Source organism: Amphiura filiformis, chromosome 13 (assembly GCF_039555335.1).
Source record: "Amphiura filiformis chromosome 13, Afil_fr2py, whole genome shotgun sequence".
Taxonomy (NCBI): domain Eukaryota; kingdom Metazoa; phylum Echinodermata; class Ophiuroidea; order Amphilepidida; family Amphiuridae; genus Amphiura; species Amphiura filiformis.
The window spans coordinates 36,702,019-36,726,045 of NC_092640.1; the positions used below are offsets into that span (position 1 = coordinate 36,702,019).

At 36.0% G+C, this 24,027-nt stretch overlaps 1 protein-coding gene across 1 annotated transcript; it reads left to right on the forward strand.

Annotated features, from left to right (window-relative positions):
- Nucleotides 1-14,098: 14,098 nt before the first annotated feature.
- On the forward strand, nucleotides 14,099-23,957 carry LOC140168287 (neprilysin-like). Its single transcript, XM_072191641.1, has 7 exons — nucleotides 14,099-14,253; nucleotides 15,199-15,276; nucleotides 16,975-17,136; nucleotides 17,873-17,956; nucleotides 20,644-20,706; nucleotides 22,378-22,494; nucleotides 23,873-23,957. Exons 1-6 carry the CDS (start codon nucleotides 14,118-14,120, stop codon nucleotides 22,452-22,454), a joined length of 600 nt encoding a protein of 199 aa, XP_072047742.1. The 5' UTR covers nucleotides 14,099-14,117; the 3' UTR covers nucleotides 22,455-22,494; nucleotides 23,873-23,957.
- Nucleotides 23,958-24,027: the final 70 nt, after the last annotated feature.

Genomic DNA, 24,027 nt, shown 5'->3' on the forward strand with positions numbered 1-24,027 from the left:
AATTTGACCTCAGATGACCCCTGGGAGCGGACCCCGGTGTCAGATGACTTTAAAACGAACATAAACATCTTCTTGACAGGACAGAACTACACCCACCCACCGAGTTTGAGCCCCGTACGACCTAGTTTCATGCCCATATGACAGTTTCTAGTAATTTTACCTCAAATGACCCCTGGGAGTGGGCCCCGGGGTCGGATGACTTAACGAACATGAACATCTTCTTGCCAGGACAGAACTACACCCACCCACCGAGTTTGAGTCCCGTAGTACCTAGCTTCATGCCCATATGGCAGTTTTTAGTCATTTGACCTCAAATGACCCCTTGGAGGGGGCCCCGGTTTCGGATGACTTAACGAACATAAACTTCTTCTTGCCAGGACAGAACTACACCCGCCCACCGAGTTTGAGCCCCGTACGACCTACGACGGCCTCACATTAGCAGTCACAGACAAAACCTAAATCTACAGAATATATCCATTACTCGTCTCGAAAGAGCTCAAAATAAATAACTTAGAACATTTTCTTGATGTCCTTTAACATGTTTCCATAGTTAACCATCGTTAGCCATGGATATCTATGCTGTAGAACTGACCGGTGACTAAGTCCGATTTATTGGGACGTTTATCGACCATCAACGAGTAATGCCTGTGTTTGGCAGGTGTGACATACAGGTTTGGGCATCATTGAATGGATGCCTAGTGCTGTTATATGTTTAGTTTCTATAAGAATTATTATTTTCCTTTCTCTGCACTTATTCTTTCTTATGCCTACACTTTAGGGGCCTGTCATTCCCTCGCTCTCCTTCTCCTCCTCTCCCTTTCCTTTTCTTTTTGTCTTCATCCCCTCCCCTCTAATCTTGATCACCCATCCGCTTTCCTCTTTTCACCCCTCGCCTTAGCTTTCACTCCCTTACTTGCCCATGGCCAGGGACAGGCGATTTGCGCGGAAAAAAATAGCAAATTGCGCGGAATTGCGCGGAACTTTTTTTTTCAATGCAAATCATGTATCTCTAAATTGCGCGGAATTGCGCGGAAAGAAAGTTCCGCGCAAATCGCCTGTCCCTGCCCATGGCTTTTAAAATGGATATTCGTGATTAAGAAACCACACAGATAGACCTATATGTACCTGGCAGCAATAGCACGTTGTTACGGGTAATCGATCAGCAACTCTATTGAATTTATATAAACGCCTAAATTAAGATGGGTGTTAAATAATTGTACATCGACGGTACACAGCGTTCACAGTAATTAAATAAATATTTTGTCTTGAATGAATCTCGTGGAATTGTAATAACACCATCAATTGCCACTTTACAAAAATAAGCTGAGCTATTGGCCTAATACTTATTTGGTGAGCGACGTGTTTCTGCTGCGCTTATTTTTTGGGGTGATATGCCTATTATCAGTCATAGCTCGTGCCGCTAGGCTACCGCGCCCTCACATTGAAAAACTAAGAGTCGTGCACTACCCACTGTCGTATAAATACTAGCTGCGTATTAAAGCAATAATGTGTGATTTGCATAAAGAATAGATTCTTATTTAAATGTTTGTTTTCACTGATCACATTATCCACTTTGAATTTCGAGCCAAACAATGAGATCACAACGAAGAAAATTGCGATTCATTCCCACGCCTATAATGTGTGCGCTCGCCGATCGTATTACATGTAACTGCACGGAGCATCGCGTTAGACGTGTGCACGTACAAGCTGACATCCACGGTACATGTTAGCAAGTTTTCGATCGTTGAACTCTGAATAAAACCGGGTCGACCCGGTTTTAATATAAAAGGTTAAATGTTACTGTTATTAAAGCACTTCCAGCTTAGTCTTTTACGTGGTATTTTATTATACCACTGGGCATTATAATTATGCAAAAAGTAGAAATCCGAGTAAAATTGAGGGCGTCGCTGTGAAGTAAATCACACATAATGGCTTTAACTTAAGTCTAAACTTACTTTGCACTTTACGGTTGATCGTCGGGGAATGTATACGAAAGACGAATAGTGAATGAGGAACCTATAATGTATTTTGTTTAGAAACTTACCATGAAATCATTTATTATGTTATGGGGATGAGCAATATAATGATTCAATAGTTTGTTCGCTTATCAGATTTGTGAAATAACAATAACACCCCGTGTTAACCAGAGATGTGTGATCAAATGCTGAACAATTAGCTCGATCCTAAAACGGGATATAATGGTACGCAAGAAAATACGGTCAATCTCATAGGCTAAATAGAAAACCGCATATGTATGACGGACCAACTAATATGATAATAATTCGTCGGTCGCAACGGTGATTTTGGTCAATTTTATATATAAAATGTTGCCCAACGGTTTTATATATCAAGTTCTTCAAGTATACCGAGTAAGAAAGCTCAACTATGCTTAATTAATAAATAACGTCGTTGGTCGCAACACATAGTGGCGTACGGTGATTTTGGTCAATTTTATAAAATTTGGCCCAACGGTTTTATATATCAAGTTCTTCAAGTATACCAAGTTAGAAAGCTCAACTATACTTAATTAATAAATAACGTTAATTAATTAATTGACTTATGTTAACAATCCCGTAAGAATCCAGTATCTTCCGTTTCACAAACTGACGTACGATCATCATACGCCATTATGTAAAACGGCGAAAATCGGATTTGATGACATTTAGGTACATCATCCGTCAATAATGTGGCGTACGCTTCAGAAACCAGCCGAAAACCCCAAATCTTCCGTTTCACATAGTGGCGTACGTGCTACTTATACGCTTCAAAAACCTGCTAAAACCTCCAAATCTTCCGTTTCACATAGTGGCGTACGTGCGACTTACGCTTCAAAAATCCGCCGAAACCCGCAAATCTTCCGTTTCACATAGTGGCGTATAAGTTTAGAGCTAGATATATCATGTAAAAGTTATTCCTTTTTAAATATTTAAGTTACAGTTTAACAGTTTAATACTTTAACTTCAATATCAAATGTAATCGGTCCACTGAGAGATAATATTGGAGTAATACTGACTATGTTATTAGTAGCATATCCTTCAAACGCGTTTTTCTCGGAAATGTATTTTGCGTTTGTCCTGCACGTACGCCACTATGTGTTGCGACCGACGACGTTAATTAATCAATGACATATGTTAACAATCCCGTAAGAATCCAGTATCTTCCGTTTCACAAACTGACGTACGATCAACATAATGCCATTATGTGAAACGACGAAAATTTGATGACATTTAGGAACATCATCCGTCAATAATATGGCGTACGCTTCAGACACGAGCCGAAAACCCCAAAACTTCCGTTTCACATAGTGGCGTACATGCGACTTACGCTTCAAAAATCCGCTGAAACCCCCAAATCTTCCGTTTCACATAGTAGCGTATAAGTTTAGAGCTAGATATATCCTGTAAAAGTTATTCCTTTTTAACTATTCAAGTTACAGTTGAATAGTTTAATCCTTTAGCTTCCATTTCAAATGTAATCGGTCCACTGAGAGATATTATTGGAGGAGTACTGACTATGTTATTAGTAGCATATTCTTCAAACGCGTTTTTCTCGGAAATGTATTTTGCGTTTGTCCTGCACGTACGCCACATGTGTTGCGACCGACGAATTGTTAATGATTTCATATGCAGAACGCATGGTCAATCTAATTGGTGGTGAACCTATAGTGCAGGTATGACTGCCCAATCAAATTGTCCGTTCCATGGACTGTTCCGTCTTGTGTACCCATGGTTCGCTTCAGTATCTAATAAGAGTGTGAATATTTTTAAGTCCAGAGTGTGTGGCATCTCCTTCACCTAACCAGTCCACTTTCCAGTCATTTAAATTGCTGATAGATTCCATCTATGATAGATATGTGTATGCGTCAATAAGGGAAGAAGTGCAGCAAAAACACCCATTTATGGTCATATTTCATTGTCATTACAGGTAAAAGAGCAAACTTTTTTTCTTTCACATACTTTTTATTCCATACAAATCGCACTTACGGTTCCCCAGAAACTGCAATTTGAAGTGAATCATCTTACGGGATCAAATGTATTATTTTTTTTTTATCTTTTATTTTATTTGCTTCGTTGATTTCATCACATTATATATTTACATATTCATTTGTTCTCACTTAACTAATTTCTGACTTTGCTAATTTCTATAATTTTTACTACATAAGCTTTCTGATTCTTAATTCAGAATGTAATAGACTGATCAAATCGGGATATTTCCCGTAACGATATTTACTAATTGACAGTTTACTAACACTTATTATTTTATTGATTGTAGTATTACATTTTCCTGCATGGTAGTAACCAAAGATAACATCTGCTTGTGTGGTTTTAATTTTAACATTGTAGTGTTGCAAAATTATTTTGTCCACTTCGCTCCATATCTTTTTATTTTTTTGCAAAAAAAAAAAAAGTGTTCAATATAATCTACTTCGTTACAAATTTCACATACATTACTTTGTTCTTTTCCTATTTTGTTAAGAAAGACTTTTGTTGCATAAATATTACTGGTTATTTTCCAATTCAATGTCATTAGCCTAGGTTCTTTTGTTGCCATAATATTTTTCCAAATTTTGCTCCAATTGAATTTCATATTTTTGAATTTATTTTCCCAAAAGGTTTGACATATTGGTTTAGTCGAAATCTTTGATAACATAGCTTTCCTATATAATTGTGTGGTGCAATTCATTAATACAACAAAAGTTTTTCCATCATAAAAGTATATGTCCTTGTTAATAGCATTCTGCTGTTTATTTTTGCATGTCTTTAAAATTGCTTGTTTTAGAGCTAAATATTGTATACAAACACTGGCTGGCTGTGGAAACCTACTTTTGATTTCGTCTAGTGAATGAAAGACACCGTTTTGATCATACAAGTCTGAAATACATATTATACCTCTTTTAGCCCATTCCTTGTAATAAAAAGTCTTACCTCTGCTAATTATACAAATATTGTTCCAAATAACTTCATCTCCCCAGTTTTGCACTTGGGTTTTGTCTTGAGTACTTTTTGTTGACAACCATACCTTGATTAGATTTCGGTAAAACATGGGCATCTCATTTATTATATATCTTACAACTGCATTGATATTTTCAAAATTACAGTTGCACTTAAAAATATGTACGCCTAACTGGGTTTTATTAATAATATATAAAGGAATATTTTTCCACGTGCTGATTTCTGACGATGCCAGCTTTTTTATCCATAACAACTTCAATGAGTCCAGAAATATTTTAAAATTGATCATTTTTAGGCCACCGTTGTCGTACTCGTTTACTAGTGTTGTTCTTTTAACCTTTTCCGAACCTCCCCATACAAACTTAAAAAACATACTATTTACTTTATTTACAAAACATTGTGGTAAGTCTATTATTGAACCTATATATGAAAATTTTGATGCCATCAAATTTTTTACTATGAGTATTTTACCAACCATTGATAGGTTTCTCATTGTCCAAGCTCTTATGGACTTTTCTATTGAGACCATTTTCGGTTCCCAATTTGCAGACAACTCTTCAATATTAATTGATGGGTTAACTACTACTCCTAATAATTTGACACTGTTATTTGGTTCGAATTTCCAATTGATGTCACCGACCTTCTTTTTCAAACTTTTGCTTGCGCCAATCCAAACTGCGTCACTTTTGGTTTTATTAAGATGTAGACCTGAAATTTCTGTAAAACGGTCAAGGATTTCTATAACTCTATGTATTGACTTTTCATCCCTCACAAAGATTGTAGTGTCGTCGGCAAATTGAGTTATTTTAACTTCACCTTCCCCATAGTCTTTAAGGGGTAATTCAATACCCCGTATATCATTTGTTTGTCTTATCTTACTAGACATAATTTCTGACGCTATAAGAAATAATAAAGGAGATAAATTACAACCTTGTCTTAAACCTTCTTCTTGAAAGAAGAAATTTGACAAATGACCATTGTGTAATATACAACTTACAGTGTTCTTAAACATAGTGGTTATCCATTTTTTCAATTGCATACCAAAATTTAATTTCTCAAGTGCAAATAAAATCAAATCTCTGTTTATCGTATCGAATGCTTTTCGAAAATCAATGCAAATCATAGCCCCTTTTACATTTTCCTTTTCTGTATATCTCAAAACATCTTCAACAAGGCGTATGTTTAAAGCTGCACCACGTTTTCTTAAAAAGCCATTTTGGTCTGTGTTAATTACATTGGGTAAAACCTGATTTATTCTTGAGGCGAGCACTTTTGCTGCAATCTTGTAATCTATATTCAGTAGTGTTATCGGTCTCCAATTATCCAATTTGTTTCTATTAAGTCCCTTCCCTTTGTGAATTAATATAATAATACCTCTTTTATGCGATGCTGCGAGTTCGCCAGCTTCATGTGCTTCATTAAACGAATTTACAATCAATTGTCCTACCACTCTCCAGTGACATTTAAAAAATTCTGAAGTTAATCCATCAATCCCGGGGCTCTTACAATTGGCCATTGTTTTAAGAGCCTTTTCACATTCATCATTAGTAAGTAAACTCTCACATGACTCTTTATCTTCCTCAGATAACTGTTCAGAGTTCATATTTTCAACGAAATTATCAAACATAAGTTTTGTCGTTTGACCCCTTTTTTGTACAATTTTTGTAATAATCAACTTGCACTTTAATAATGTCTTCCTGATTACTTACATCATTTCCACCTGTATCAGTCAGATAAGTGATAGTTTTATTACTTACATTTCTTTTTCAAGATTCATAAAATATTTTGTACATCTTTCCTCTTCTTCTGTCCATTTTGCTTTGCTTCTTATGATAAGTCCCTTCATGTGATGGTGATACAGTAATTCATATTCTAGTTTTACCTTGTCATATTCATGTACAAAACAATCATTATTTGGATCATCAGTTATCTTTTCAAATAACAGTTTCATTTTCTTCTCCAAATTTCTCATTTTAACTTCTTTATCTTTTTTACTACCTTTTGCAAAGTTAATAGAAAAAGTTCTTATTCTATTTTGCAAAGATCCCACAATTGTCTGGCATTCAATATATTTTGACATTCCTGTGTAGTACCATTAACAAGTTTTTCTATACCCTCATTATATTCTTGGTCTTGCAGTAGGCTATTATTTAGCTTCCAGTAACCAAGCCCTCTTTCTTGTTTTTGTAAAAGTAATTCCATTTCTACCGCCATATGGTCCGACCCAAAGCCCGGTATAATATCAATTTTTTCTGCATAGCTTTCAAAAGTACACGGTATCAACCAATAATCTAAAGTTGATTTAACCTTTGATGATTTTCTGCTCCATGTAAACCTTTTTTTATTTCCGTTTTTTCTTCTCCATATATCGATGAGATTTAAAGTTTCAAAAATCTCTTTAATTTTGTTTACACACTCGGATTTATAATATGAGTTGCTTCCAGTACCTAACATATCAAGATCTGGGTCAAATACAGTATTAAAATCCCCGCCTAATACATTGTGCTCGTTTAGTCCCACTCCATGCTTCAAAATACTTTGCTTAAGAAACTCAAAGAACCTCTTTCTGTCTTGCAGCTCATTTGGAGCATATATATTCCATATATTAAGATTAACATTATCCATTTCAACTTTGACTCCGAGAAGTCTTCCCTCATTATCTGCAAAAACTGATTTGCCTCAATATTACTTTGTGGATTTATAAGAGTAAGTACACCTTTACTTCTATTTGTTCCATAGTTACCAAATATTTGACCTTCCCACTCTTTTGACCATTCAGAAATGTCATTTGTATTACAGTATACTTCTTGTAATATGGCAATATCATATTTATTACGCTTTAACCAGTCAAAGACAATAGCACGCTTTTTCTTGTTCCGAAGTCCCGATACATTAAAGCTAATTAAGAAAAGACGCTCCATGATAATTGGTGGTTATTCGTCTCGCACATAATGTCTTCATTTGAAGATAGGACACATATACATAATACAATTTTTTTTTTTTCATCAGTCTAACTGTTTTATGGAGGGTCCTCATATGGTGTTTCATCCGAGGATGCCGACTTCATGGATTCATACTCTGACATACTGGCATACGGCGATGCATGTTCTGTTACATTTGGTGACGCTTGGCGTCCTTTCTTCTTTTCTTTTTGATCTCTTGGTGAAGTTGATATTTTTCTCTTCTTCTTGTCTTTCTTCTTTTGGCTGCTTCTGCTTTCCGCGTGACTAGTATCTTGGGCGAGATTGGAGCCGGCTCCTTGCAAATGCGACCTAATGTCCGTTTGTTTTGTCAGCGTTTTGATTTGTTTCTCAGTCTCAGGTACAGGGTCTCTCTGATCAGTTTTTTCTTCATTGCGATTTTGTCTAGGTTCAGATTGACTTTTCTGCGGTGATGCGGCTGATATTAACAAATCTTCTACTTTTTTTAGGATCTCTGGTGATGTGGGGCCTGATGCTGGTTGAATGCATTTGTCCAACAGTTCATGCAGGATTACAATCGATGGGTTTGGCGGCGGAGATTGAGGTGCCATATGTTGTGTCTTCTGATCAGGTGTTTGGTGAACTGCAACTGGATGGATTAAAGGTGCAGCTTGATCTACAACAGGACGGGCAGATGCAAGAGGTACTAGAGGCGCAGGAGCTTGGTCACAGTTGCTCTTGGTGTGCCCTCGTTCATTACATCTGAAACATGTCGGGCCAAGGTCCGCTGTTGGGCAGTTGTGCTTAGTATGTCCATTGTTATTACAAAGAAAGCATTTTAGTTGCGGTTTGTCTGGGCATTCTCTTGCTGGGTGGTTCAAATAACAGTGATGGCAATTTATAGGTGGCTGTCCGTTGTAGTAGACAACTACCTGCGCATCAATTAGTTTGTTCTGGTTTCTTGGGTCGGGGATTTGTATGTCCGAGTAACGTAACTTATGTTCATATATCTCCGACACCATACATACTCTATGACCTGTATATAGGTGTTTAAAGCGCTTTGTAATGTCGTTTTCTTCTCTTCTACTCCGATCCTCTTCCTTATGTCTAGATACCATGGTTTCACGCTTGGCCCATGTATCGACCCACTGCTCAACGTATTCGTCCGATATGGACTGTGGTAGTTCATGAATACTCAGTCTTATTCCTCTTTTTTTCGCATTCCGTGTATCAAACTGTAATCTTCTAGTGGACAGGTTTTGTCTTTTAACGTGATCACATCATTTGCCAATACACGAACCTTTGCCTGCAGAGTTGATACTGTGACAATCCATATACTGTAATCAGAATGGTATTGGGCTGATAATATATCGTTCGGTGTAATGGCGTCTTTATCATTTGTAACTGTATTCTCGTATATCGCCTGTGCCATCTCTATATTTGTTAGTCTGATATTGCGCGGTACTTTTACTCTGATCCACAGATCCGGATCTTTCAATCGCTTTACTGCTAGTTCCTCCTCATTTGTAATCGTGTTTTCTGCATTATCCAAGCTTACCGTTTCGTCCTTGTCCGCCATGACTACACACCGCGGTAGGTTTGAATGGTGATCAGTGAAGTGTGGATGTGCATATAGCATACAGTGAACACGACACGTACAGCTATGCACAAGCTACGCTGTTATAGCAAGTGCACGATGATTGTTTTAAAGTTGTAATTTCTCTTCAATTTTGCGACAGAATTTACCTCAAGTGGATCCTGGTGCTACAAGTAAAGGACAGATATATTGTAGTCCTTATATCTCAGCCAAATTTCTTGAAGAAAATTAGGTTTTACTCGCACATGATGTGAACCACGTCCGACGTTGATGACTGCATCAACAGAAAAGCGTATTATTAATGTATGTTATTGTTTTTCAAGCAGTAATATTTATTATGTATTTTATTGTTTTTCAAGTGGCGATATATAACATTTCTAGAGTCAAAAATCTGTATCTCATAAAGCAAATACTAAAAAAGTAAGCTTTTATCATCACAACAAATTGTAATAAATCAAGTGCTTGCTTCTTTTACATGTTGTATGTAATAAATCTAATTTGCATAAAAAAATTAAAAAGGTGTTTCTAGACGTTTCTCGGATTTTCTCATTTTTGCATTTTTGCGCCATGAAAATAGATCCGGGAAGCCATTTTACGACGGATTTGAATGAAATTTTCACATAATGTGTGTCTTGTTATTTGTTATTTGTAGAGGAAGTATGAGAGTACATTTTAGAATTTTGTTTCTGTTTTGATGCACCGTTTTTTTTGGCGTTATCAGGTTTTGGATTTTTTTTTCAAAAAATGAAGCATTCTATAAAAATTCTGCTCTCATACTTTTTTTTGCTGCATTTTAACTTTCATTTAAATGAGAAATTACATCTCTAGCATTTACGGTTGCGTTCCGGTTCTATTTGATACCCCGACACCTACAATCCAAGATGGGCGTGAATTAAATATACAAAATATACGTCCTATTGTCGGGGAAACTCGATGGATATTTTGTATAATGACCATTTTGTGAAACTTATTTGAATACTTGAACGCAAGAAGACCGTAAGTCCACTTGGCCCCTCAACATGTATATATTAAAGTTACGTATAGTTTCTTAGGGTTTTATAATGTTTAATACATGTTCCAGGGTGAAAACATCATAAAGGTTGTGAAAGATTTGTTTTGGCCCATGAACATGTATAAAACATTACCAAATTATATGGAACTATACGCAACTTTAGTGTATACATGTTGAGGGGCCAAGTGGACTTACGGTCTTCTTGCGCTCAGGTCTTCATTTGTACATGTATACCTAGGTTCCAAGATAAATATACAGTTTTACACTCTCAGTCAAATTGTACAACTAAGAGATTTCCTTGTTATTATTCAATTATTTTGTTGGAACGTGTTGGAACGTTACACCGTGTGTAATCTGGTCCCTGGGTTTGAAAATCATGCAGTTTAATACGTGATTTCCCATTTCAACCAAAAAATGTAATGCCAATTTCAAATAGCCTTGATGATAAAGCTTAAAATATTACCGATAAGTTTAAAATATACTCAACTTAGAGAATAAAGGTGTTGTTTTAACCGCTGTTGTGCATCTATCGTATCATATAACACGGGCGGCATCTTCATTTTATGTATTCACCTCGTTCTTTTACGCTAAAAATAATGATGTGGCCCGTGTTATATGAGACAATTATTTGCAACTACAAAGTGGCTATAACAGTAGCACTTTTTCTTGAACAGTAGGCATGTATCGAGCTCAGTCAACACATCCTGGTAATTCAGTAGACAGCTGGTTTAATGCTTGACATCGCTGCAGAGGGTTTGGATTTTCTTACTGGGCGACCCTTTACATGCCGATAATAGGGTAAGTTGCTTATATTTATAAAACAATATGACGGTGAATATATTTTGACATCGCTGCAGAGGGCTTGAATTTTCTTACTGGGCGACCCTTTACATGCCGATAATAGTGTAAGTTGCTTTTATTAATTCATAAAACAATATGTCGGTGAATATATTTTGTCGGTATTTTGTTAAGTCCAGGAGGGTAGCCAGCAGGGGGCAGGAGTGCAGAGTGCCCCCTGACAAAAATGAAAGAAAATGTGTCCCTTTTACAAAATATAAAAGAAAAATCTGAAGGGTAAAGAAAAAGAAACGGGGGCAAAATTCATCCCGATCATGGGCCAAAATATTATAAAATACCAAAATTTTGTGCGCTGCGCGCCTATTGTCACAATGAAGCGCTTTTCATCCAGATCATGGCGCGAAAATATTACAAAATACAAAATTTTTGCGCGCGCTAGCAAATCTATCGATTATTTGTGATGTTACAAAGCAATCCTTGTATGGATTAACGGATTTGTTTTGCTTGAATGACCTTAAACCATTCTTTCTTTGGCGGCAGTTTTGGAGACAATTATTGAGGTGTGCGAGTTTCATCATTTGATAAGCCGACAGAGATAGATCGTTCGTCCTTAGTGTCACAGCATGTATTTATGTCCACAGTATATTGGCAAACTCACAGCTACACAGATTAACATTTTCTGCGGTGTAGTGTTTTAAAAGCGTATTAACAATTTGAGCTACTTTAAAAATGCGTTGTATTCAGTTTTGGTCTACATCAACGTTGTGCGCTAAAATGAGCATGACAATGGGGAAATGAAGTCAAAAGAGCATTCGGTCTGTTGTAAAAAAACGATCACCAAGAGACTTAAGCGTTCACGCGTAGCTACAAAAGGGCAAGAAAACCAGAGAAGACATAGTTTGCAATGTCATCCATAAACCATATAGCTATAAATTTAAGATTATTTCACTGGTTTTGAAAAATAAAATGTTTAATGCGTAATTAATTTTTATTGAAGTTTACAATAGTAAATTATAATTGAAATAAGGGCTGTTGCTACATACTTGTTAGGGGCGGTGCAATAATTATGTGTACCACGGGGTGGTGAATTATAGGGGGGGGGGCAAAGATTTTTTGGCAGGCAAAAAGGGGGGGCAAGCATTTTTGGCTGGTCGAAAGGGGGCAAGCAATTTTTGGCACAGATATTTTGGGCACCGTTTCTGTATTACGCCTTAAAAAGGCATAGGAAAACGTTACGAACACGTTCAAATATGCAAAATTTCCTCCTCGCTGCGCTCGCATTATATGATAAGATAATTTAAGGTTTTAAATTCAGGTTTCCCAAAATCTTGCATGTGTAAGGGGGGGCAAAGATTTTTGGCACGTCAAAAAAGGGGGGGGGCAAAGGTTTTTGGCACATCGAAAGGGGGGGCAATGATTTTTGGCACGGCCATGGGGGACAAGTGATTTTGGCACACCATTTTGAGAATTCGCCACCCCGGGGGTACACGTAATTATTGCACCACCCCTTACTCGACATCGAATGTCCGATGCAACAAGCGTTCGTTGTTAAAATCAAATTCCAACCTATCTTATGTTTATAGTGACGCGATCTTTTCAGTAGAACAAAAACAAAACCTAAACTAAAAGTCGACCCAATTTAATATGGAATGTAGACCTTAGGGCATGCATTGTACCCTTTTTCGGGTCATACATGTATGCGATTACGAGGTTAATAAGAGCTTTTGAACACATTGGCACCATTATGTGCTACTAAACTGCACTCATTCGAAAGAACATTTTAAATTGCCATCGGCAAAATAGAAGCTACACAAGTTTTGTTTATTATTTCCCCGCATTGTTTTCCTTCAAATCTCACCCAAATTAGTCCCACTGCGAATTCTAAATGTATTATGGCTTAAAATATGATAAAAAAATGTATTATGCTGGTACTACCCGTCATAGCTTATTCTAGCCGTCGTCTAGGTCGTTCAACTGTGTACAGCGTTCATATTTAGGTCAATCTACGAAGGATTGTTTGGCCTAACTCGTAAAGTCCAGTAAGCATAGTAAAGTGAAATAGTTTCAGTGCGCATTTGTCCTGGTCATTTATAAAATTGAAATCGTTTATAATGTGCATAGGTTTCGGACACATACATACACACACCTACATAGTTGGAGTGTTCTAGTGTTGGAAGGAGTCCCGGAAAGAATTATTAGCAAAAGAAGAAGCGAAGAAGCAATAGGAGGATCAGAAGAAGAAGATGATAAGATGAAATTAGTAGGTTTATTGTTTACAAAAGAAAAATTAAAATGTCCCGTTAAAAGCGATCGCAGTCCAATACGAACAACTAAGTGCGTATATTGTGATTGTTGATATTTGGTATCCTAACATTTGTGTTCCTCTGTTTATTACATTTTCCAGTAGATATCCACGAAAAAAGCTTATTCCCCAAATGTCAGTTGAATCCGATTTTGAATTTGCGTGATTTTGTGTATTGTACTGCTCCATAATATAGACCACCGTGTTGTAAGTTCGATGTTTTAACCAGAGCGTAATACAAATTCAGCGATATTTTTGGTAAACAAATTAATTTGCAAGAAGAGTCCAGTTTCCAGTAGTCTTAAATAAAATAACAAAAGAGAAAAGTGGGGCAAGATGAGGTTGTGTGTCCCTTTGCAAAGTATTTTTACTCTGCTAAACGTACTTTTTCACACATATGAAATGTGTATCTTGCTCATGATTGTAAATTCTCGAATTTATCAGAATCATTCATTCTGAACAATGCTAGAGATTATTTGTACATTCTTGATTTCATTTGTAGGGAGTCATAAATTTGCCTCGTATTAGTTCCATTATGGCGTCAACTGAAAGTAAAACACAACTCCACATGGAGGAGTATCCGGAAGTGACGAAACCTTTCACTGCAAAATTTTGGAAAGTGCTGTGCGGCGTGTTATTTTTGGCTGCCGTAGGAATGTTAGTCGGTATAAGTAAGTACCTACGGGTTATATCGGAATTAATGTCAAAGGTTGTGTTACTCTGCGGAGTTACTTGAACGTGAACTAATTAAATCTGACTTGTATAGAGCAATACTGTGGAACTCTATGTTAAGGGATCTGGATTATTTAGGCATATACAATGTATCTGTTACAGTGTTTTGGTAAACAATTGGCATATTCAAGGTACGTTTGTGCCTAGGCGGTGACCTATATTGTTGGCTTCAAGTTTTGACAAAACATACATGTAGTAGTCACAAGAATAACTCTTGATGAAAAATAGCTTGAAAGCTCCTGTAAATCATGTAAACTTTATATCAAATCTCGGTAAGGCGTTTCGATCCGACGTCAAAAATCGTTTTATTTATTGTCTTGCCTTGAACAGGTTGATTTTGATTGTCGAGATTTGGTTCTAAGGCTCAGTGCTCAGTTTATCGGTTGGTAATTTAGCAATATCCGACACATGCACGAGCATCTGGTATCTGGTATCTAATTTCATTAAATTTGCGCGCTCTATTTTGGTCAAAGACCAGTTTGTGACATGTTTGTCCATTCTACGAATCAGCATTTAACACCAGCTCTGGCGACATTATGGGGTCCATAAGTGACACAGCATATTAGACAAGTTGTGGCCGACTTGGTCTGGGCCAGTGCTGGCGCTCACTTTATCTGACCCAACCCTGGTCCAGCACTGGGTCATTACATCTGGTCCTGTACTGGTGGGGGTTTCCTGTGTATCCCACATTCGGGATTCACCTCTTGACTTGCAGGGGGAAGGGAAAGGTCAAAAGTTGGGGTCATGGGCATTTTAGCTACCGCGATATACTTCACACAAGGTATTTGACAGGGTTTAAGTGTTAGTGATGGTGTGAGTTTTTTGCTCAGTCATTTAGTGTCTGGGGATCTATTGCTTCATCCCTTATCGTGTCTTTTTCACAGTTGTTCTAGCCGTACATGAAGAGGAGCCACCAACACCACTACCTAACACATGTAGCACATCTCATTGTGTAGTAACAGGTAAACGTCCTCATCCTTATTCATGATCTGCTTCTTCTTGTTTCCATTTCCTGCTCTTTCTTCTTCTACTTTCCCTCCTCCTCCTTCCTCTATAGTTTTCTCGTTTTTTCTTCAATTTCCTTCTTTTCAACGTATTCATTTCATTTCATCTCAGTTTCTTTCTCCTGCAATTAATCTTCTGAAACAGAATTGATTGAGTGCACGGTAGTTTGAGTGATCATTAGTTACATTTTCTAACAAAACATTACATATAATGTTCAATTGTAGACGTTGGCAACACCAACAGCTATCACACTAAATTATACACATTGGTCCTATATCTTTAGCTATTTGTAATATAGATTTGCGTTTCTTTATCAACTTATTCATATTTGTCTGCTTTTTGATGCAATTTTAATTCTATAAACTGTATATTTGTGCCCAATCATATCCAAAGTTATTCTTTACAATTCAGGATAATTTTTTAAACATTCTGTAACATTTGTTACATTTGTTTACATTTTGTATTTGTCTCATGTTTTACTACCATTATACCAGTGTCTACCCATTGTAAACATGAAAACAAGATTTACGATAAATAGCGCCACCAAACCAGTATTCACCTTCACTTAAAATGACTATTTTACATTTAAAAATACATGCTATCAAATAACCGTGGTGGCTAGTGCTTCTTTCCGCTGACTCATGCCCGTATTTTTTTGGGGGGGGGGGAGGCGCTTTGCAAAGAAAAAAGGGCTGAAAAATTGAAAAAGCATAACAAACTTTGAAAAAAGGTTGTTTTAAGGGCGCTAGCGCCTAAAATCCTTTTTTTTTTTTTTTTTTTTTTTTTTTTGCTCTTCACTTTTCAAACGACCGTGAAAAAATTGGGTCAACCTTTACGGGTTGTTAAGGAAGGGGCGGCAAAATTGTTTCTTCTTCAGCCCCCGGGGTTGGGGCGGCCACGGTACGCCACTGTGACTTTAGATCTCCAGCATACAAACGATGAGAAGACTACATGGTTATTTAAAATGTGTTTGTGAGCTGTAACAGGATAGTATGTTTCCTAATATTGGTGAAAAAATTATGTATTTACATCAAATGGTTTTGAAGAAAACTACATTTTTATAAAACACACCATTTTGTTACTGCAGTAAAGAACACGGATAAACTTAGTTCCATGTGTTGGTCTAAAAATGGGATGATAAATTGAAAATGCGATATCTTCTGACTAAAACCTCTTATTATCAAATCAAAATTCTTTTGATATGTACAATCTCCCCGAATATATATAAAAAATCCTTAAAGTTGGGTACAGTTCATTTTAAATTACTCTGTAACCGTTTAAATGAATCATACATTTTTTTCAATGTTTACTATTATAGGACTCACTCCAAATGTATGTTTGGATAAACTCAATTATGTTACTATTTCATATTTGGGATAGGCATTAGAACATTCCACTAATGGCATTCAATGTTGTAGAAATGGTCGCACATCAACTGATCCTATGATTTTAAAAATTATTTTTTTTATATAATAAAATTTATTTTTATTCATTTTATAGCATTTTGTGTAATCCTAACTATTTTTGATATTTTTTCATTTGCATGTGTCTGTAAATATTTGATTAAATTGTTTATCATGGAAGATAAGTACATATTGACGGAATTACATTAATAAATAACAAATCAATAGATTATTTTTCTTACCTTTCCTTAGCTGGCAAAATGATTCAAAACATCGACTCTTCAATAGACCCGTGTGACAATTTCTTTGCGTTCGCTTGTGGTGGATGGCTGAAGAGAACCGTAATTCCAGAAGATCGTTCCAGCTATAGTGCCTACACAGCTCTTCGAGAAGAGGTCCAAGTCGTCTTAAAAGGTAGGAATGAAGAAGGTATTATACATAATTGCTACTAACTTATGTACCAAGAAACATAAAACAACCAAAGAAAATATTACAGATATAAGAATTCTCTTTGTTTCCACAACTCATAATGTATTAGAAAGCAGAATGTTTACTCAATGAAAGACTTTTAGTACAGAGTTTTAAACGCTAATTGTTTTTATATGGGTGGATCAACGTATAGGAACGTTTCATTGAAATTACAGGTAAGCCAATGCGCCACAATTGAATAGAGTTGCTGAACTCCAGACAATGTCTTCAAGAAATAATAATTGCCTATTTGTCGGAATATTTATTACATATCACTAACATTTCTTACCTAGGGTCCCAGTAAACGCAAAATATTTTCGACATCATTCGCAAAAGGTTAGAAAAGGTTGACAGAAAAAGTTTAAATGTCGGGTTATAGAAAGGTATAAAGACTATAAAACGTTTCCAAAACATTAGATTTTGTATGATAGTAAGCAAGTTATATTTTGTACAGCATCTACGTCCTTTACGAAATAGACATCATGTAAGTATTGGATGTTGTACTCCTGAGATCACAAAGCCATCAATCTTCTATATAATCATATGATATTGTATGTATTCAATGGTTTGTCAGCATAATGTCGCTGAAAACCTGACAATACCTATCTCGCAAAATGTTTCAGCCAATTTATTAATCTGTTTAGATTCTGATATAAAAAATGGACTTTTTCTTTTATTTCAGAACTATTTGAGAGAGAAAAATCCAATGACGATATAACCGCTGTAACAAAAGTGAAGGACTTCTATGCGTCATGTGTGGATCTAGGTAAGACGATACCCATGTAACATGATGGTTAACGAGATTTTTCAAACATAATTATTCCATCATACCAAATGCTGAGCTACAGTTTTGAGACATTTGGTGTGCTTCTCTCTCATGAATTTGAACTCTCATTGTCCCAAACCTCAACAATCTGTCCCTTTACTCCCGCAGTCCTCAAGTCATGGGGCAAATAGTTTAATCTTGTTGGTGGAGATTTAACATTAAACAATATTGTTTTTGAACGCTATTGTTTTTTTACGGCCGATACCTTCGCAATCTATTCCCGTATACAATTTAGTTATTAAACTAATCAAATTGATCATTTATATATTTTATGGTGTCAAAAATAGTTTAATATGCGTATTAAACACACTTGTAACTTTTTGGTAAAGAGGGTGTATAAAGTCCTCAATTAGAAAAGTCCATGTCAAAGGTCCTCGGTTAAAAATCCCAAGGTCATTGTTTGCAAAACTCTACAAGTATAGGGGAAATATAGTGTATGAATCATTTGCATATTCTTTTTATTCGAAATGGTTTCTTTACAGAAATCGTTCTGAAGTATTTAAAAGGAACTTGTGATATTAACATTTGCGAATATCAGTTTTAATGGTTGTGGTGGCTAAAATCGACCTATATTGAAACAAAAAGATGTTGGAATCACAAAATGACGTTTAACCCTAATACTACAGTATGCTTCGACTATATTAATATATACGTATTTATAAATTCGCACGTGACAACCTCCGCGCTGCCATAACAGATTGTTAATAAAAACGGGCGGTCTTCCTGTGCATTTGAATGCAAAGGCGGTAAACAACGCATGACTGTGCAGCAAAATTTTATTTAACTTTGTGATTACATTGTAGCTGTACCATGAAGGCGGGTTTGTCATCCGAACCGAAAAAAACCCCAAAAAAACCACCAAAACGCGTGTGAGAATACGACTAATTATATGACGTTTATAATGGAATATTAGGGGTGTTGCAAGAACACCCTCTTCGCAGTCCAATAAGACAGGGATAAACATTTAAATTTGATTTTGTCGATGACATAGAGACAATCGATGAGCGTGACGATAAACCACTTCGTAATCTACTACACGATCTTGGAGGCTGGCCCGTTTTAGGAGATACTAAAGGTGGTTTTGGAACGAGACTGATTATGATTTCGAAGCTTTAATGGGCCGTTTATCAGGAGAATACAACAATGACGTCATCGTGAAATCGTTTGTTAGTGTGGATAAAAAAGATTCAACACGAAATATATTATTCGTAAGATGATGTTTGATTTCTATCTTTCCATGTTTAATTTTATTCGAAGCATTTAGAAAAAAAAGATGTAGTATTTACAAATATTAGGGAAATGAAGGTATGTAAATCATGATTTCAAGTCTGGTTTTTGATTAATTTGTTCACTCTGTCAAACATTCCATGCAAAGTGCCAATATAGTCTTGCAAAGATTTCACTGACCAGATTCACCAGGTTTGTAGGTCTCAATACGTAGGACGTAATACGTTTTTTTTGCACAAAACCAGTTCTTAAGTCACGTATACGATCCCCTTCTGACTAATCAAAATACACCATCAGCAGTCGGGACCGGAAAACCGGAAGTGAGGATCGACCATCATCATTCTTAAGATGCTAATCGACCATGATAGACGAAACCGTCAATCGTGAGTAAAATTCTGGTTTTGTGCAAAAGAAATTTATTCAGTCTGTTATCTTTGTCATTTTTACGTATATATTTTTTTAAATATATGTGACCGTACAGCACGAATGAGCCGTAAATGTCCTCAATGGTATTCTGAGTTACAGTGTAAAATGGGCATGAAGGTCGTATTCATAGGTACCTCAATTTGGTGCTACGTGTACCTCATTTAATGAGATACACGTAGCACCAAATTGAAATACCTATGAATATGACCTTCATGCCCATTTTACACTGTAACTCAGAATACAATTGAGGACATTTACGGCTCATTCGTGATGTACGGTCACATATGATTAATGTGAATCTCTTTCGAGTGAGTAGCCCTCTACAGTCACCAATCATCATAATACAATTGAACGGTTTTAAAGTCAACCAGGTTTCCTGTCGAGTAGCGTTATTGGGCTTTCTTGTATGTGTTTAATATAGGATTTTATTTTGAAGTGTTAGGTATCTTCTCCATCTTGGAACAGGTTCACCAGGTTGGGTAATTATACAATCTAACAGGTATTGATTTGTCAAACCAATTGAAGAAACTTACTTTCTTGCTGACAGTTTGGTCAGTGAAACACTGTGACTGGCTAGTCTTGCTAGCAGTCTCCAACAGTGGATCAGACACGTTACTTAGATTGTAGATCTCCTCATCTCTGTTCATAACTCCTCGCCCCTTCTCTTGATCATCTCCATTTCTTATCCTGGAATGAGTAGTTTTAAATTGTACCGTATACCACCGCTCGTTCGACAGTCCGAATGTTCGACACGCAGTCAACAGCAAAGACCAGATTGCTTCTGATTTTCAATAGGATTAGGTCAGTAGGGTTAGGGTAAGGATTAGGATTACCGTGCTGAAAAAAAGTGGAATGTCGAAATACACAGAGGGCGCCCGATATTACAAAGCATCTGATGATAAGACCCGATTTTAGTGGTGTATTTCATTCCAGTATTATTATGTCTTCTATTGTTATTACACATGTTACATTAGATCGATCAGCCATCTCTAGGAATGCCAAGCAGGGACTACTACCTCGAAGAACAATATGCACACGTAAGTTAGCTGCACACATTTGCTACTCTCCCAAGTAAGAAAGCGGTAGGCTATGAAAATGAAAGTTATTTTAATCTATTCGCAAAATTAACGTAGTAAATATAGATCAAAATGATTGTTCTCCATATGTTTTTCGGTGTTTCCGAAAAACCTGCGACGATCGCATTAGAAATACGACATTATGCGACATTCACATTACAGAAACGACAGTATGTGAAATTCAGCTGTGTGTGATTGTGTCCCAATTTTGTGAATACGACGCAGGTATGATACTACCCGAAACGCTTTCGTGAGAACACGCTTATCGGGTTAGACATTATTTGTTAGAGATACGATTCAGATACGACACTATATTAAAAAAAATTGCATAGTTTTAACAATTCAATATTGATTTTGTCCCGGTATATGTAAGAATACGGCGGTGATTGAATTAGACGCAGATACGAAAGGTTTAATTTCATATAATTTAAAATTCAACACATAACATCATTACCTAATCTCACAAAGTAAACCATGTTTAATTTTGAAGTTTGATGTATTTGTAATACATATGCCACCTATCTCGAAAAAGTCAAATAGAGCTAGCTTTATCCTATAACAATTATTCCTTTTAAATTATTAAACATACAGCATAATAGCTTGAACTTAAAACTTCAAATGGAATTGGGCCAATGATGGTAATAGTGGAACAGTATCGACTCCGCATGATGCAGTCATGTCTGCAGTAGAATTCATCTCGACCTTTGCAGGACTTAACCCCATTAAAAGCTATTAAACCAAGATAACACTCATTGAAACAGCTCAACTGATTAAATCGGATCTTCTCTGGTTGTGCACAAGTGACTGTTTTCATGTGCGATATCGCAATAAAGCTGGTATTCATAGCTTCAGTTGAGTAACCGATTATAAAGGAAACGAAAGGAAACAATGTTATGTGTGGCTTTGTTCACGAAATCAGACAATGTCGTGCTTTTTGTAAACCAGCATTCTTGAAAATGAGCAACATAATGATTTTTGACTTAACACGGTTTGGAAATAATTTCTTCATATTTTTGGTGTTATCTGTCGTTTACATGTCCTTCCTAAAACACAAAAGTACGACCCTCTCCAAACACCTAAATTAGCTAAAAATTTAGGACATGTTACAAAACTATATTGTCTAGAATTTTAGAAGAGTACTTTTAATATTGGCCGGTTATTTTTCACACAGCGACGTTAACTAGGCAATGTACTATTACCTATAACATTAACTAAAACACCAAAGTACGAATATTTCCAAACATCTAAATTAGCTAAAAATTTAGGACATGTTAAAAACTATATTTTCTAGAACTTTAGAAGAGTACTTTTAATATTGGCCGGTTATTTTTCACACAGCGACGTTAACTAGTCATATCCCCATACTGTTAACGTAGGGCTATTTGTAAAGGTCACGCGTCAATGGGAAAGAGCACTGTGTATTGTGTATAGGAAAACGGACAGTAACTGCAGTATGGTTATTAGAAACATCTCCTTCTAACACACGCTTCTCTCGGAAACACATTTTGTCCTTCACGTATACCACTATGTGTTTCGACCGACAGTTTGTATAGTGTATAGTTTGTTTACAACTTATGATACACAGAATATCAATGATTACAGCCGAGTATTTCAACATTTTTATACATGCAGTACAAGAAGGCATATTTCGATTACATGGTTACTATAGCCACCATGCTTGGAGCAGAAGAAGGCGCGGCCACTATTGATATGACTGCTGTGTTAGAATATGAGACCATACTAGCAAATGTAAGTCTTCAATTTTAACCTTTGTTGTTGTTGTTGGTTTTTTTAAAGATATCAAGGAAAGTGTTGCTGGGGAATCGTTTTTAAACCAATTTTTTAAACAAGCAAAAATGAAATGGTTAGAAAGTGACTCAGTAAGATTCGATATACAGTTTTTGATATTCGTAGTAGCCTGCTATAAAGAGAATGTCGAAAAGCCCAACTTAACATAAGTATTGGATAATTTAAAGAAAAAACTTAAAAAGGAATAGGGGCCCAATAGTAGTTTGCAACATCAGCATAGTAGTATATAATTTAATAAATAAAGAAAGGTTATGAAATGCAAGGCATATAATTATATTGTAGTCATGACAGTGGGAGAGGTGTAAAATGGTACTGCATGGATGCAATCAAATGAAAGGAATACAACTCTGATTACCATTTCTGTTAGTATTGCAAGTCAATCATGGTATCGCATATTGGAGAGGTGGTGTTGGAGCAGAATTATTCTATTTAGAATATAGCTTTGCATATTAAATTCTGATGGATTGTTTTTCAAACAGAGGTATTTATTTCTTAATAGTGACTGCTTTGGTAAAGAAGACATCGACAAGAATAAAGAATCCGAACGAGTGTTATTTAGTGACTTTTTATTTAAGCAATACCGAAAAAGATATGAATATAAACATTTAGATAACACTGTTTTAGTTCTAAACAGCAATGGAAATGGAGTTTAAGTTAACTTTACTATGGCCCGAGGACTGAACGCGACCTGCCCCTCCCAAACCCCCTCTACCCATTGGGTACGCCACTATTTCTATACTAATATCTTAAAATGAAATCCAATGGAAATTTGTATACGTATATCGCTTACCATTATAGAGTAATAAAGTATGTACAAAAAGTAATGCAGCTGTTATAAATACACCTATAGCTTCAGAATTGTTTCCGCAATATTTCTGCATAGAAAGCTAGATGATTTATTTACCAGCATTTTAATACCCCGTTTGTCAAATATTGTTCAATATTAACAACACAGTAGTGCTTTTAAAGGAAAATATCTGAATTTGAAAGTTGCAGCTTACAGCAATCAATAGTTATTACGCAAGCATTGTGGCACGTAAAAACCTCCATTTATCTTCGCACTGACTTCAAATCAATACAAATATATAGCTGCAACTTTTAAATTGGTGTATTTTTTTTTAAAATACTGCTTTGTTGTTAATATTGAACAAAATTGGACAAATGTGGTATCAAAATGCGCGTAAATAAATCATCTTTCTCTCTGTGAACATGGCAGCTTTAATACATTCTGATGTGTAATAAGAGCATAACATACGTCTCCTAAATATTCAAATGTATTTCAGGTTTCACATTGATTTCAAATTCAATTTTTGAATAGATAACAATACCGGGTGAAGAAAGACGTGACGGTGAAGCTTTGTACAACCCAACCAATATTAGTGGTCTCGATAAATCTATCCCTGAGGTGAGATATTATAGGGATTTTAGTGCATCACAATAAACTAATTACAACAATTAGTAATGTAATGTTTG